The 13,774-nt window shown below is 37.7% G+C and overlaps 2 protein-coding genes across 18 annotated transcripts in view; one reads left to right on the plus strand and one right to left on the minus strand.

The window, feature by feature from the left end:
* Positions 1-12,899, minus strand: part of METTL25 (methyltransferase like 25) — a 123,633-nt gene extending 110,734 nt beyond the window's left edge. For all 7 annotated transcript variants that reach the window (XR_012518401.1, XR_012518403.1, XR_012518402.1 and 4 more), the window contains exon 1: positions 12,581-12,899. Coding sequence is in view for 4 of the 7 variants with exons in the window: in XM_074402477.1 (XP_074258578.1) it covers positions 12,581-12,876 (296 nt within the window). In the remaining 3 variants the exon portion in view is untranslated. The remainder of the gene's footprint in view (positions 1-12,580) is intronic.
* CCDC59 (coiled-coil domain containing 59) overlaps positions 12,879-13,774 on the plus strand; it is a 148,959-nt gene continuing 148,063 nt past the window's right edge. For all 11 annotated transcript variants that reach the window (XM_074402481.1, XM_074402482.1, XM_074402484.1 and 8 more), the window contains exon 1: positions 12,879-13,182. In XM_074402481.1, coding sequence (XP_074258582.1) covers positions 13,029-13,182 — 154 coding nt within the window. In that variant the 5' untranslated portion in view covers positions 12,879-13,028. The remainder of the gene's footprint in view (positions 13,183-13,774) is intronic.

A 13,774-nucleotide genomic window follows, 5' to 3' on the forward strand; every position in this document is an offset into this window, starting at 1 on the left:
TTGGCCAGGCTGGTGTCAAACTCCTGACCTCATGATCTGCCTGCCTCCTCCTCCCTAAATGCTGGGATTACAGGTGTGAGCCACAGTGCCCAGCTAATAAAGTAAACTATTAAAGTTCGCAAAGAAGATTAAAAATGACTCACCCTCTCCAAAAAGTAAAGGTAATTTAACAATAAAATTATGCCTCCACATTTGGCTTTTTAAGGAAATATTATAAAGTAGTAAGCAATATTAAAGGTTTATAAATGAAGGTGTTCCAGACAAAAGGACAGGTTCCCTGTGTTTGCATAATGCTTTTATAGTCAATAGATAGAGATAGTAAACAAAGATAGCTGGGCGCGGTGGCTCAATCCTGTAATCCCAGCACTTTGGGAGGCCGAGGCGGGTGGATCACGAGGTCTCGAAACCCCGTCTCTACTAAAAATACAAAAAATTAGCTGAGCATGGTGGCGCGTGCCTGTAATCCCAGCTACTCAGGAGGCTGAGGCAGGAGAATTGCCTGAACCCAGGAGGCGGAGGTTGCAGTGAGCCGAGATCGCGCCATTGCACTCCAGCCTGGGTAACAAGAGCGAAACTCCGTCTCAAAAAAAAAAAAAAAGTAAACAAAGATAAACTTTGAGAAACAACTGTTGTCAAACACAGAGCCATCTGTGGTGAATAAACTATAAAAATATTGTTATAATTTAAATTAAAAAATAATTGTCATAGAAGATTACTTCAGTTCCCAAAAAAAATGGCCTTGCAATTTTTAAGGAACACATGGAGAAGAATAAAATTACAAATGAAAAACAGCTTGACTTGTAGAAGCAGGGGGACTAAAATTCCTTGCAGGGAACTACCAAAACTAACTCATGAAAGCAATACAATGATTGAGAGATGTACATGATTTTAATTTTGAAGTTAAAGAATGTTGAAAAAGAGGGGTGAATGTATGAGTTTAAAAATGTGTATGAGTTGAAAAATTTATCCAGAAAATTAAACAGTTTTCAATAAAAGTACCGTCATATTGTTGGAAATTCAATAATTTAAAAAATACAAAGATTGAAAACCATTTCTTGGACAATGCTCACAGTGTCAATTTTCATACATTAATCTAGAAAAAGTAAAATTATCAGACTACATTAAATGGGAAGAAACTAGAATAAAATTCTGCTTAGAAAGGTATAATTCATTCATCTTCCATTTTGTTTTATAATGTGATTATTGATATCTGTTATCTTCCTTATTTCAATGTACATCTTTGAAGGCAGAGATTATACCTGTTGTATTCACCACAACTACAATGTTACATGGATAAAATGCTAAGTAATTTTTCCAAAACTAAATTGGGATATAAGGGTAACCAGGCATTCTGAGGTCGTAAGGGATAAATTCTACTGATTATTCTTAATTCCATTAATGACCACAGTATTGAAGAATACTGATCTTTCAACGGTCATAAAAGAGATGTTCAAAGGTTGCTTATTCTTTCTTCTCAAACATCAGTAGATTTAAATTCATTTTAATCACTTCTGGCCCTCACTAATTCAGCCTACTGACCAGAGTAGTGATAGTTTACACTTGAAACATCTCAATTATTTCTAAAATTTTAAGGTAGTAGGTGAGTGATTGGGAGGCAATGAATGAGACTTCTTAAATATCTCTACATGGAAGACCTCAAACAGAACTGTTTCAGTCCTTTCCTGCTATAACAAAATACTTGAGACTGGGTAATTTATAAAGAACATACATTTTTTTTTTTTTTCTCACGGTTCTGGAGGCTGGATCAAACCAATCACCAGCATATTTGGTGTACAGTGAGGGTTGCTCTCTGCTTTCAAGATGGGGCCTGTTGCTGTGTCTTCACATGCAGCAGGGGCGGTCAGCTTCCTTGTACCTCTTTTATATGGGCACTAATCTTGTTCATGAGCGTTCTACCCTCATTACTCAATCACCAACGGTCCTACTTCTTAATACCATCACATTGGTAATTAATATTTAACATATGAATTTAGAGGAACACATTCAGACCACAGCAACATATATCTAAAATGCAATACATTATTTCCCCAACTTCCTCTGCTGATTTTCCCAATTTTGCTAGTGTTGCCATTCATTCATTGTTATTGTGTGGGTTCACAATCAAAATCTTGGAATTACCTTTCAGGCTTCCTTTTTTCTAAATTTTATATAAATCAGTCACAGAGAATAACCAACTTTCACCGTACAACACCTTTCGAAACTATCATTTCCTTTTTATTTCACTGCCGTCACCTTGTCCCAGCACACATCCTTCATCTCTAGACTACTATTACTGTCCACATGGAAGGATGATTTCAAACAGTTTAAGCCTCCAAAACATATCTGCAATATTTTTCTGACCTTATTTTTAGCTACTCAAAAATAATATTAATACTTTGCTCCACGTTCCTCACTGTCCTGAAATACACTTTATAATTTTCCAGATTCAGCCTTTTGTTATACTGTTCTATATACTTGGAATGCCCACATACTGTCTTCTTAACCATATTAAATTCAACAAACATTAAATTTGTGTCTACTATGTGTCACTTACAATATCCTAAACACCAGGACACACTGAGTAGGAGAGTTAAAGAAAACAAATCATTATAATACAGTGGACTAAATGCTCTAATAAAGATATGAATAAAATAATATACAATGAGTAGTTTTGTTACTAATTTAGTATAATTTGATTTGGGTTTTGAAAGAAGATACAAAATAAATAAATGTTTATTATATAGACGGGAGTAGGAAAGCTCCAAGCAAACGGGATAGCATGAAAAAAATCAGAGAGAGAAAAATGCATGGTACATTCAGAGAACAAGGCAGCTAACATAGAGGGCAAATTCCAAGAGAAGTATTGGTAATACTAAACTATTTCCTCATACTTCCTCCCTTCTGCTTTGGCTGAAGATATATCTTAAAAATTAAGAACTAACATAAAATTATTTCAGCCATCTTCATAGTCAAAGTTGATTTGGAGGGTCAGATCACGTAGGAAGTTGAATCACTTATTATTTAGGTGACCCACTAATGACTGGTTATAGACTTTTTCATTTCAAGATCCAGATTGACCCAGCCCTTCAACATGACCATAGTGTTAATAGCAGGGACTAACAAGGTCTGAAAATAAAAAAATTAAATCATTGCATTTCCCTAGGATTTGAAAACTGGAAGAAACCCTAGTTATCTTTTATCCAACTGACTTATAACTATTTTTGGTTATCAGTCTCCTTTGAGAAGGTGAAACAAACTCCTGAATTCATTTTTAGGGAGTATGAGGGAACTGATTGGAGCCTACAACCTAGGAGCTGAACCTCCAGATCCTTTGGGGGCCAGCCAGATTACTTCTATTCATGAAGCTAGCTAGAGGAAACAGGTATATCCCCCAAAAGGAAGCTATCTGCCACACAAAGATATGTAACAAAATGGCCAGATCTAATTTTTTCTATAGAAGCTGCAATTTCAGCGATGTGTGAGTATGTGTGTGTGTTAAATCTGAAATCTGTCAATCTTTCAATGTTGGCTAAGAAAATGTAAGCACCATATTGGTTAAATGAGCCAAGTTTCTAAGCCACAAGTCTGACAGTGGCTATTTTTCTACCTCTGTCATAGGTGAACAACTTACAGTTACTTCTTACATGAGAAAATTGAGCCCTACAGTTAAATGTCTTGTATAAGATAACATAGCTAATCAGTTAGAGATGGATTAGAATCAAGTCTTCTGACTCTGCTTCTAATCTGCCTCTATCTTAGGGGATTAGAGTAGGAAGAAGGTGGCTATTATGTATTCGATGACTACCCATTTGTATGGTATGCTTTTACATATATCTCATTTACTTTTATGGAGACCTTTCAGGCAAGAATTAGGATTCCCATTTTTCAAAGGTGAAACTGTGCTACAATACCTTAACTAAATTGCACAAGATTATGCAGTACTAAAGTATCAGAGTCAGGATTCAAAACTATGTGTGACTGACTTTAAAACCTATACTATGCTGTCTCCTGTTTGTTTATATTATAGCCAAGTTCCAGCTGAAGAGCAGATACAAGATGAGGCCAAAGGTGAAGAATTATATTTTGTAGGAAATGAAGACCTACTAATGGATTTTGAGCAGAAAAATGACAAGATCAGAATGATGATTTTGGGCAATAAATCTGAAAGCTGTTCAGTGGTGACACAACTGAAATATAAAGGCAAGAACAACAGGTTGATAGCCATCGCAAAAATTCTGTTGAAAGATTTTAAAAGGAGAGGTGACATTGAACTATTTCCTATGAAAATGGAAAACAGCAATGCAAGAGTAATGGAGGAACAAGAGTTGGTGGATTATGAACTGGTGTAAAAGGCCAAATAATAATGTCATTTATAGAAGGAATGCTTAAACCACTGAGGTGAGGAGGGGTAAACCAAATAAATACAGATGCCAGAAATCTTGAAACCATGTAGGCAAGTTTTTGTTTCTTAAACCAAGGAATGAATTGAAATGAGGATAAATGATGATAACAAGTAAACATAACTATAAGCTTCCAAGGAAAGTTTAATGCAGGCGTCCCCAAACTTTTTACACAGGGGGCCAGTTCACTGTCCCTCAGACCGATGGAGGTCCGCCACATACTGTGCTCCTCTTGCTGACCACCAATGAAAGAGGTGCCCCTTCCTGAAGTGCGGCGGGGGGCCGGATAAATGGCCTCAGGGGGCCGCATGCAGCCCGCGGGCCGTAGTTTGGGGATGCCTGGTTTAATGTTTTGATATAAAATTTTAAAAATCTAAACTAACAGAGGCAACCAAATATATGATGATTGGCTAAACACAGGAAAACAGTATAAGTAGACTGAGGAAAAATGCAGCAGAGAAAAGGAATCTCCATGAACTCTGTTTTACTGAACTTCTAAGTGAAAGACATGGGGAGGGGGGGAAGTAGTGGAGGAGATACCACTACAAATTAGAATATGAATTTAAGTTCTAAATGGTTTTATCTAAAAGGAAAATCTGAAAACACCTTCTGTATATCAAATAGACAACCAAAAAAAAAATTACCCTTGGTTCTCCAAGATTTGTTTGCATTGTTGCTCTTGCTTACTTATGATTAGAGAAGCTCCCCAGAAATGGGGTTGATACTGGCCACTATCTTGTTATTATGTGATATTAGTTTTACATTTGAATCTAAAATGACTCAGAAAAACTTCAAAAGAGAAAATGAAATTCAGAAAAATGTATAAGCAAAGTGAATGAATAGAAGTTACCACAAGAGTAATACAGAACACACTAATTATTTCTCCGCTGTGCTCTCACTTTCTGTTTCCAACAACAGGCTTTCTGTCTTCATGTGTTTCAAATTAAATATGAGTGCAATTTCAATGCATTCCAATTATTACCACCAACAACAGTAAAAACTACTTAGGATGGCCAAGAAAATATTTAATCTATTAAGATGCAAAAAAAAAAAAAAAAAAAAAAAAGAAAAAAGAAAGAAAGAAAAACTTGATAAAAGAATAATCAGTCTATAATAGAAAAACACTTTTCTGTGTTGTTCAATTAAAATGGTAGTCAAATAATTATGCCAGATGATCACCAAAAGGAACTGATTCTAGATACATTTATTCAGCACCCAATCGTTTGAGTAATAATATGAAACAGGAGAAGCAGCATATAGCCTCAAGAAACTGAAAAAAAATGTCAAGAGAAAGACCATGGAGGCTCAGGGCCATAGGGGGTCCCTAAGCTTTGGCAGGCACAGAATCTGGATTTCCTGAGAGCTCATTAGGCTTTCCACACTAATTATAAAAAATATTATAAGATACTGACTTGGAAATACAAGTTTATTAATTTCCTTTGAGAAACATGCCTATAACAATGCTCTGTAACATTCATTTGTTAGGAGAGTCTCCTAATTTTAGAATTATACTTAGAACAAATGAGGCCCGATATTCTTAAAATTTTCAGGAAGCTAAGTAGTTGGATGTTTCTGTCGTATTAATCTATTTCTGTTTCATAAAATATTTTGGCTATCCTGATGTAGATTATCTATTCCCTCTTTTCAGAAGAATTTTCTAGATTCCATTAAACAACAATTAATTTCTGAAGATCAATGATGATTCAGCTGAGAATGTTACAGATTTATACATGCAGTCATTACTTCCTAAGGACACAGTCTGTGTTCCTTGAAGGAGCTATAACAAAATCTTAATCATCAAAATAAGATATAGGTCATATTTATTCTATCAGCAAAACATTTAGAAGCTATCTCTACTGGCTTTTTTGCTGCAGATGGCTAATCTCACCTATACTATGTACTAACTTTTAGACATTTTAACCTGAAGTAATACTTGTTCTAATTTTATCTACAAATTCCCAGGATATTTTATTGTAATCTGTAATGTACTCAAGAAAGTACTATATTTCCACAAAGGGAAAGAATCGTTATTGATTTTTATCTCTTCAAATAAACTTAAAAATATATTAGATGGATCATATAACTAATATTTATTATCATACACAATGATAATAAATATAACTTAGGGATCAACCAGAAATAATGTCAAGTTTAGTACTATAAATGTGCAAGGAGTGCCTTCAATAAGACTCTTTATTAGATCTATGTTTAACTTCATTCTTTCTTCAAGAATTATTTAAACATGATGTTGTACACAATAAACATGTAATTTTTTATTTGCCAATTAAAAATAAATAATTTTAATGTAAAAAAAGAATCATTTAATTTACTCATCTATGAACAGAAAGTTTATGATGCTGAAAATAGTAAAGAAGACAGTGTACTTTTTTTGATAATTTATAATTTAGTTGCAGATACAGTCAAGTCAACAGACAATAGCAATAGTATGTTACTTGTTAATACGGCAAAAAAGTATATTTGTTTAGAATCTACACTTCCAGGAGCTCTTGACAATTTTTTCTTCCAAGGAAAGACCTAATTATACCATCACTATCAATCAGCATCATCACAACCATCATAATAATTTATTAGCCACAATTTATTAAATGCATGCTATATTTTCAGTTCTATGCTAGGTGCTATGTACACCTCATCTTTAGTCTTTACTGTCCTACAAGGTAAGTAATATCATCCCTACTTTTAAAAAAAGGCAAAAAAAGAGAAAAAACTGCAGATGTAACAGACAGATGTCAGCTCACAGCTGACTTTGAACTAACATGTAGGCCACAGTCTTTCCCACTAAACATGAAAAATTTCTCAGTACACCAACATCAGACAAGGTTTGTGACCATGTCAACTTCATAATCATGTCTGAGTGCAGACAAAAACAAGAATATCATGCAAACACAAAAGAATGCACAAAAGCAGCGCCACAGAAAAAGTTCACATGGTATGAAACTGATACTTCATGCCAGCAGCCCGCACCAACTAGCCACCTCTGTGAACGAGATATTAAGGCCACCTATGTGAATGAAATATTATGGCCATTTATGTGAATGAGATATCAGAGAGACAAATAATTCAGCCTCAATCAAGCCTTCAGCAACTACAGCCCCAGCCAACATCTTGACTGTGACCTCATAAGATCCCAAACCAGATCCACCCAGTTAATCCGCTCCCGAATTCCTGACCCATAGAAACTGATGAGATGGTATAGGTTTAAGCCACTCGTTATGCAGTAATAGATAGTACGTAACATTAATACAATTGTGTGTCAGTGAGTGTGTACTTTTCCATTTAAAAGGGGCATAAATTAGGTACTATAATTAAATATTCCTTAATACCATAGTTTCCTTTCATTCTTCCAGTGCATTTTCTTTGAGTTCTTTGAATATATATATAATAGCCACTTAAATCCAACATCTTAGCCCAATTAGGATTGGCATTTATTGACTTACTCTTTTTTTTCCTAAATATAGGTCATACCATCCTTTAATTCTTTCATCACAGGTACTAAAATCCAGCATTAGACCTTACTGGGAAGCAGTTTCTTAAGTTAGAGTCACTCTTTCCTTTTTTTTTTTTTTCATATCTCGTAGTTTTTTTTAGTTGCAAAGTGGAATGGCAGATAATTTATTGTAGTGAATCTATTTTGTTTTCCTAAGGATTTGTGGGGATTGTTCTATTTCGACTTGCTTTGACTCAAACTGTGAAAACTATCCCCACTTCAGAATGCAGCGACTTGCTTTGACTCAAACTGTGAAAACTATCCCCACTTCAGAATGCAGCAGCTGATGTCTCTGCTTTGCTGCTGCTTCATCTGCCCACTGCCTGGCAGTAGACCTGAACCTAGAGTTTAGCAGTCAGATAAAGATTTCGGTAGATTTTCTAGTCAGATTTTGAGGCTCACTCTTTCTGTGGTTCCTTTGTTTCCAATTTGAAGATTCCCTAGTCTAAATTTCCAGTTGTTCTGACAAACTTGAATTTTGCCCTTTTATACAAGAATTCAATAAGGCTTCTGATATTTACCACCCAAGTTGTGTGTACTTTAGGGAATACACTCTGTTGAAGGTGCAGCAAACTTGCAAATCTCTAGCTAGGGGAAAACTCTGCCTCTCAAAAGTTCAACACCCACCTGTTTTGCCAGTGTTTTTGCTAGGATCTCTTGGTCTTCCAGGCATGTGTAGACAAGAGATCATTCAGGGATTCAGGCAGAATTTATACTCAGATCTTAGATCTCAGACCTTTTGTATCTCTCCTGTTTCCAGAATGTACCTCTTAAATTTTCACCTGCTCTGATCTCCAAATTTAGCCATTGCCACCTTAAGCTAGCAAGGATGTGGTATTCCACTGCTAAATCTATAGGGGCAGGGAGCAGCCCTAACAAGAAAGCCATAAACTCTCATTTCCTACACAATCAGTAACAGTCTTTCAATAACAACCTCTTCGTATATTTCTGCCTTTGGTCATTTTCCAGAATCTTATAGTTGTTTTTAATAATCTGGCAACAATTTTCATCATTGTTGTCTGTTGGAGAATCTGACCTCTTCAAGCTGCCATTCCTTGAAATGTCCCTGGACTATTTTAATAGCCTCTTATATTGTAATCTTGTTTCTTCCCTTACCTTCCTTCACCTTTCTTACCCTCTCTTCTCCGTACAGAGAAACCAGACTTTGAAATATAAATCACAGTGTATCACATCACCACACAAAATCCTCAGAGAGCTTTGCATTTCACCCAGAATAAAAGCCAAGTACTGAATATAGCCTACAAGCTTCATGTGAAGTTGTCCTAGACCACCTCCAAACCCCAACTTTTCCAGCCTCACCAGGACCGCTCTGTTGTGTTTACAATGCACCAAGCAAGCTCCAGCTTGGGCATCTGCTGTTCATAACACCTTAAAGATATCCCTTTCTATCTATTAGCTAAACTGCCTTTTACAGTATCCCATCAGGTAGGTACTGAGGTCACCTCCAGTTTACAGATGAGGAGCTAATGCACAAGGAGTTGAAGCAAACTGTACAAGTTAGCACAACTAGTAAGTGTTGGAGTCAAGATTTGAACCCAGGCAGTCTGTCTGGAAAGCCATAATTTACGCCCTGAAAAGGTAATTTCCAACATATTTCTTTTTAATTTTGGAGAATTAAATTTTATTCTTCCAGTTATTTTTAGATGAACAAGAAACTTTTAGGACTCGAACCAGACAAGAAGATCACCCGGCACAAGAAACCTACTGAAATGGATACACTGAGGACTTTTAGAAACAACTTTGTTCCATAAAACACCAAATGATTGTGCTGAACATCTGTTAGTGTACTTTTCCAAACTGTGCATGCAGCTCTGGGAACTACATTTACTTGTAACTCCTCATACAATATCAGCAGAAGACCATACTCCTTGTGAGTCCCTAGTGGAAATCTGTTTCTGTCTCCATGCAGCTCCTAAAACACACCATGCAGGCTCCCTCCTCAATGCATTTCTGTTCCCTGTTCTCACTCTGTGGAACGCTTTCCCTCCAGATATCTTCATACCTCATTTTTCTTCTTATCTTTTCAGAGTTAGAGTTACTTTAATGAGGTCTTGCCAGAACAATTTATTTAAAATTGCAAACATATTTTCCTCTTCTTCCCCTTATTTACTCCACCCTTACCTATTAAACTTTCTTTTTCTCTATAGCACTAAAATAATTTTGACTATCTTCTCCCACTAGAATGAAAGCAAGATGAAGGTAAGGGTTTTTGTTTTATGCACTGCTGTTTTCCTAACTCCTTGAAAAGTGCCTGGGCACATAGTTGACACTTGGTAAATGTTTGCTGACTGAATGAATAAATGAAATTCCTCAAGATCACAGAACTGGAAGAGACAGAACTGAAATTTGAACCCTATTGACTCCATATTTAACTGCTAAATATACTGTCCATAATAGCTAATAATTATTCAATAGGATACAAATCTGCTCATAGGATTCTAGTATCTCTTCTGATAAGAACAATCGATTTCATACAGTAATGGGGAAAAATGTCCATCTTCACATAAACAAAAATGAAGATTTCTGACAAGCACAAATGATAAAAACTCACTCTTTTTTAATATTACAAGCAGCTGACCATTTTTAGAATGGAATATTTTGTACAAAAAAGTTCGCAGGACCACAGACATTCCACAGGTGCACAAACTAACCTAAATTCCATTGTTGCTGGATAGATACAAAATTGGTTGTAAGGTTTTCCCAAAAGATGTTAGCACTTTATTCCTAGCCTAAGAGAGCAAATAAGTGGTATTATTCAATTACTTGTTGCTAAGTATTTATTAACCACCTAATCTAATGAGGCATTGATCTAATTGTTCTAGGCACTAAGGATACAGCAATGAACAAAACAATTCCTACATTCTTAAAGGGAGGAACAGACAATAAAAAAATAAACAAGGAATGTGTGTCATTAAATACTGATTATGATAATAAATGGACTTGGTAATTAATTGCTAAATAATTCAGAGTACATTTTTATGATGGTGGTGACGAGCTCAAAGTCAAATGACGAGGTTTGAATCTTCCATTACAAAGCTGTGTCCCTTACAAATTAACTTCTTGTTATAATTTCACAAAGAGAAAATAACAGAACCTATCTTGCAAGGCTGATGTAAAGATTAAAAGAGAAAATATACATTAAGACACTTAGCACACTACAGGGTATATACTAAATATCAATTAATCCAATTATTATTATTACGATATGTAAGACACTCTAACTCTACCATTGTATGGAGACCAAGCTTATAAACAAGTTTGAAAGTCTTAGCCTCTAACCTTGAGAGTAGTTTCATTTATTTATTTATTTCAAACTAACATGAGTAATTCATAAATTCCTTCATTCAACAAATATTTATCCAGTATTGAATGTATGCCAAGCATTTTACCAAGTGCTAGGAATACATCAGTTGACAAGTCAGACACAGACTCTGCTCTTTTGGAGTTTAAGTAGAATTGTCATGTTATCATACGTGCCATATATTTATTATGAAAGCAAACTGAAGAAGTGCCTAACTTTTTAATAACAATGACTTTAAAGAAACCAGTATTTACCAAGTGCTATTATAAGAGGTCCCTCTAGTGATGCTTTGCATTCAGAGAATGTTCAACGGATAAAGTTCACTAACAAGGGTAAGTTTGGTTAGAAGGAAAGTAAAAATCCCAGGAGCCTCTTGGTGTCCATCATTCTACTTCTAAAATATACTTGCCTTAAGAGAATCTACATTTCTTCAGGGCAGAAAAACCTAGAGCCTACAAAAATTCATGACACATATTAGATACTTTAAAATAGTTTTTAAATGAAATAGTGAATATTCGAATACCATGCTAGTCCAAGACAACAATCATCTGAAATAGTCTCCTCACTGGCCTCTCAGCTTAAGCTTTTGCCCCACTAGTCTATTCTTCAAATAATTCAATTATCTTTTCAAATGTCAATTAGATCACTATGTTGTCTAAATAACCCCAAAGGTTTCCCATCACACTTCAAACCCAAAATTCTTCCAAGGCCTAGAAAGGCTTGTGCCACTGGCCTCTGCTTGCCTCTCGGCCTGCACCTGCAGCCCCTCACCTGGCTAGAGCCAAAGGGTAGCCTGCGGATCCTGCCACCCGCAACCCCTTCCTGTGGTTCTGCAGGCTGGTACCTTCCCGTGTTCCTGACCTCCTAAACTCAGGCAGCCTCCTTATACAATCCCTACCACAGTACACTGTTTTTATTTTCTACTTCATTACCACCATCTGAAATTATCTTGACTTCATTAACTGTTGAGTATTCTACCACTTGGTGGAGCATTCCACCTAGAATTTATAAACCCCGTGAGAGCACTGCTCCCCTAGTTTCCCTCGCGGCAACTATTACCGAATCACTAGACGAAGGAACTCCCCTGCCCTGTTTCTTGCTTTCTTTAAATTGTGGAAATACACAACCACCCAAAGAAAGAGAGATCCTGATTCCAAACGACATCCTGGCCTCACCCTCCACGAATCCGACCCCTCCTCGGTTTCCCAGAGGGCCGCCCCGCCCCCGGCCGCGGTCGCCCCGCCTCCGCGCCGCGCACCCGGTTCTGCAGGTTTCCACCAGGGGGCTCGCTTCCCCGGTTGGGACCTTCTCCTCCGCCTCCCTTCCCGCCCCGCCTACCCCACCACCCACCTGTGTCCCCGTCCGCTTCCATTAGGGTGCGCGCCTGCGAGGGCCGGGGCTCGGCCTCCGAAGCTGACTTCCTCACTGCAGCCAGCACTGTCTCCGGGGGCAAGTCGACCAGCTCCTCCCACACGGACTCTGTGTAGAAATCCACCGTGTGTGCATTGGAAATGGACAGAGTGTCCCTCAGGAACCGCAGCAGTCCCTGCAACTTGGCACGCAGCGTGGGCAGGTCCGGGGTCACCGGGAGAGGGCAAAAAGCCGCCATGACGCTCACCCCCCCAGGCTGTAGGTGGCGCAAACATGGCCGTAAGTCCCCAGCTCGGCCCATATTAGCACAGGCAGGCTCAGTAGAGCTCCGAGCCGGATTCCTGCTGAGCAATTGATTGCTTCGACTTGGTGACGTATTTTGTGGGCGTCCATTGTAGTCTTCTGGAGACGCAGTTGGTCGGCTGCAATGGCGCCGGTGAGGCAGACAGGGAAGTGTCGGCATGGTGGTTTTGAGGCGCGTGGTGAAGGGCTTTCACCTGTCGGGTGCAGGAATAAGAATGTGAAACAGAAGACATGGCGGCCTAACCATCCGCAAACCTTCGTGGGGAGTGTTCGCGAGGGTATGTAAGAAGGCAAACTATTTGCAAGTCCTCAGGCTTTCTCTGTCTTAGGATACCAGACCCGCTGAAGCTTTGAAGGATTTGGGAACAAGATCTGGTCCCACTTGCGGCAGGGGAAGCCATTCCTTAGCCCTCTGAAGCTGTGAGCTTTGTAGAGCTCTAGATAGGAAAACGGAGCAGTGTTGGTAACTTTGATTAGTTAAACGCCTTCCCTGACATAACTCTGGGTTTCCTCAGAACTCTTTTTCTGTATTTTTCTTGAGAAACTGAGCAGAGAGCGTCTTTGTGTTCCCTGTGAACGTGTTACGTATATACTTTTAGGTAGAGAGGACTGGGCTAGAAACATAAATTGCTCCGAATTCTTCCTTATTACAAATACCCGAGTGGCCCTCAAGTCTTCTCTTAACTATCTTCCTCTCCTTTGCTTTGCTTTATGTTTGTCCTTTTGTCTTGCTGTCTGTAAAGTTCCTCAGATCCCACTCAGAATATATAAATGTTAAGTAAATTCAGTCTTCTGATAATTGCTAGCTTTTCAGACAACCATACCCTGTCTTTTTCTTTCGCGTTGAAATATTTTCGAAAACATGCTTTG

This window comes from Saimiri boliviensis, chromosome 7 (genome assembly GCF_048565385.1).
Source record: "Saimiri boliviensis isolate mSaiBol1 chromosome 7, mSaiBol1.pri, whole genome shotgun sequence".
In the NCBI taxonomy this organism is placed as follows: domain Eukaryota; kingdom Metazoa; phylum Chordata; class Mammalia; order Primates; family Cebidae; genus Saimiri; species Saimiri boliviensis.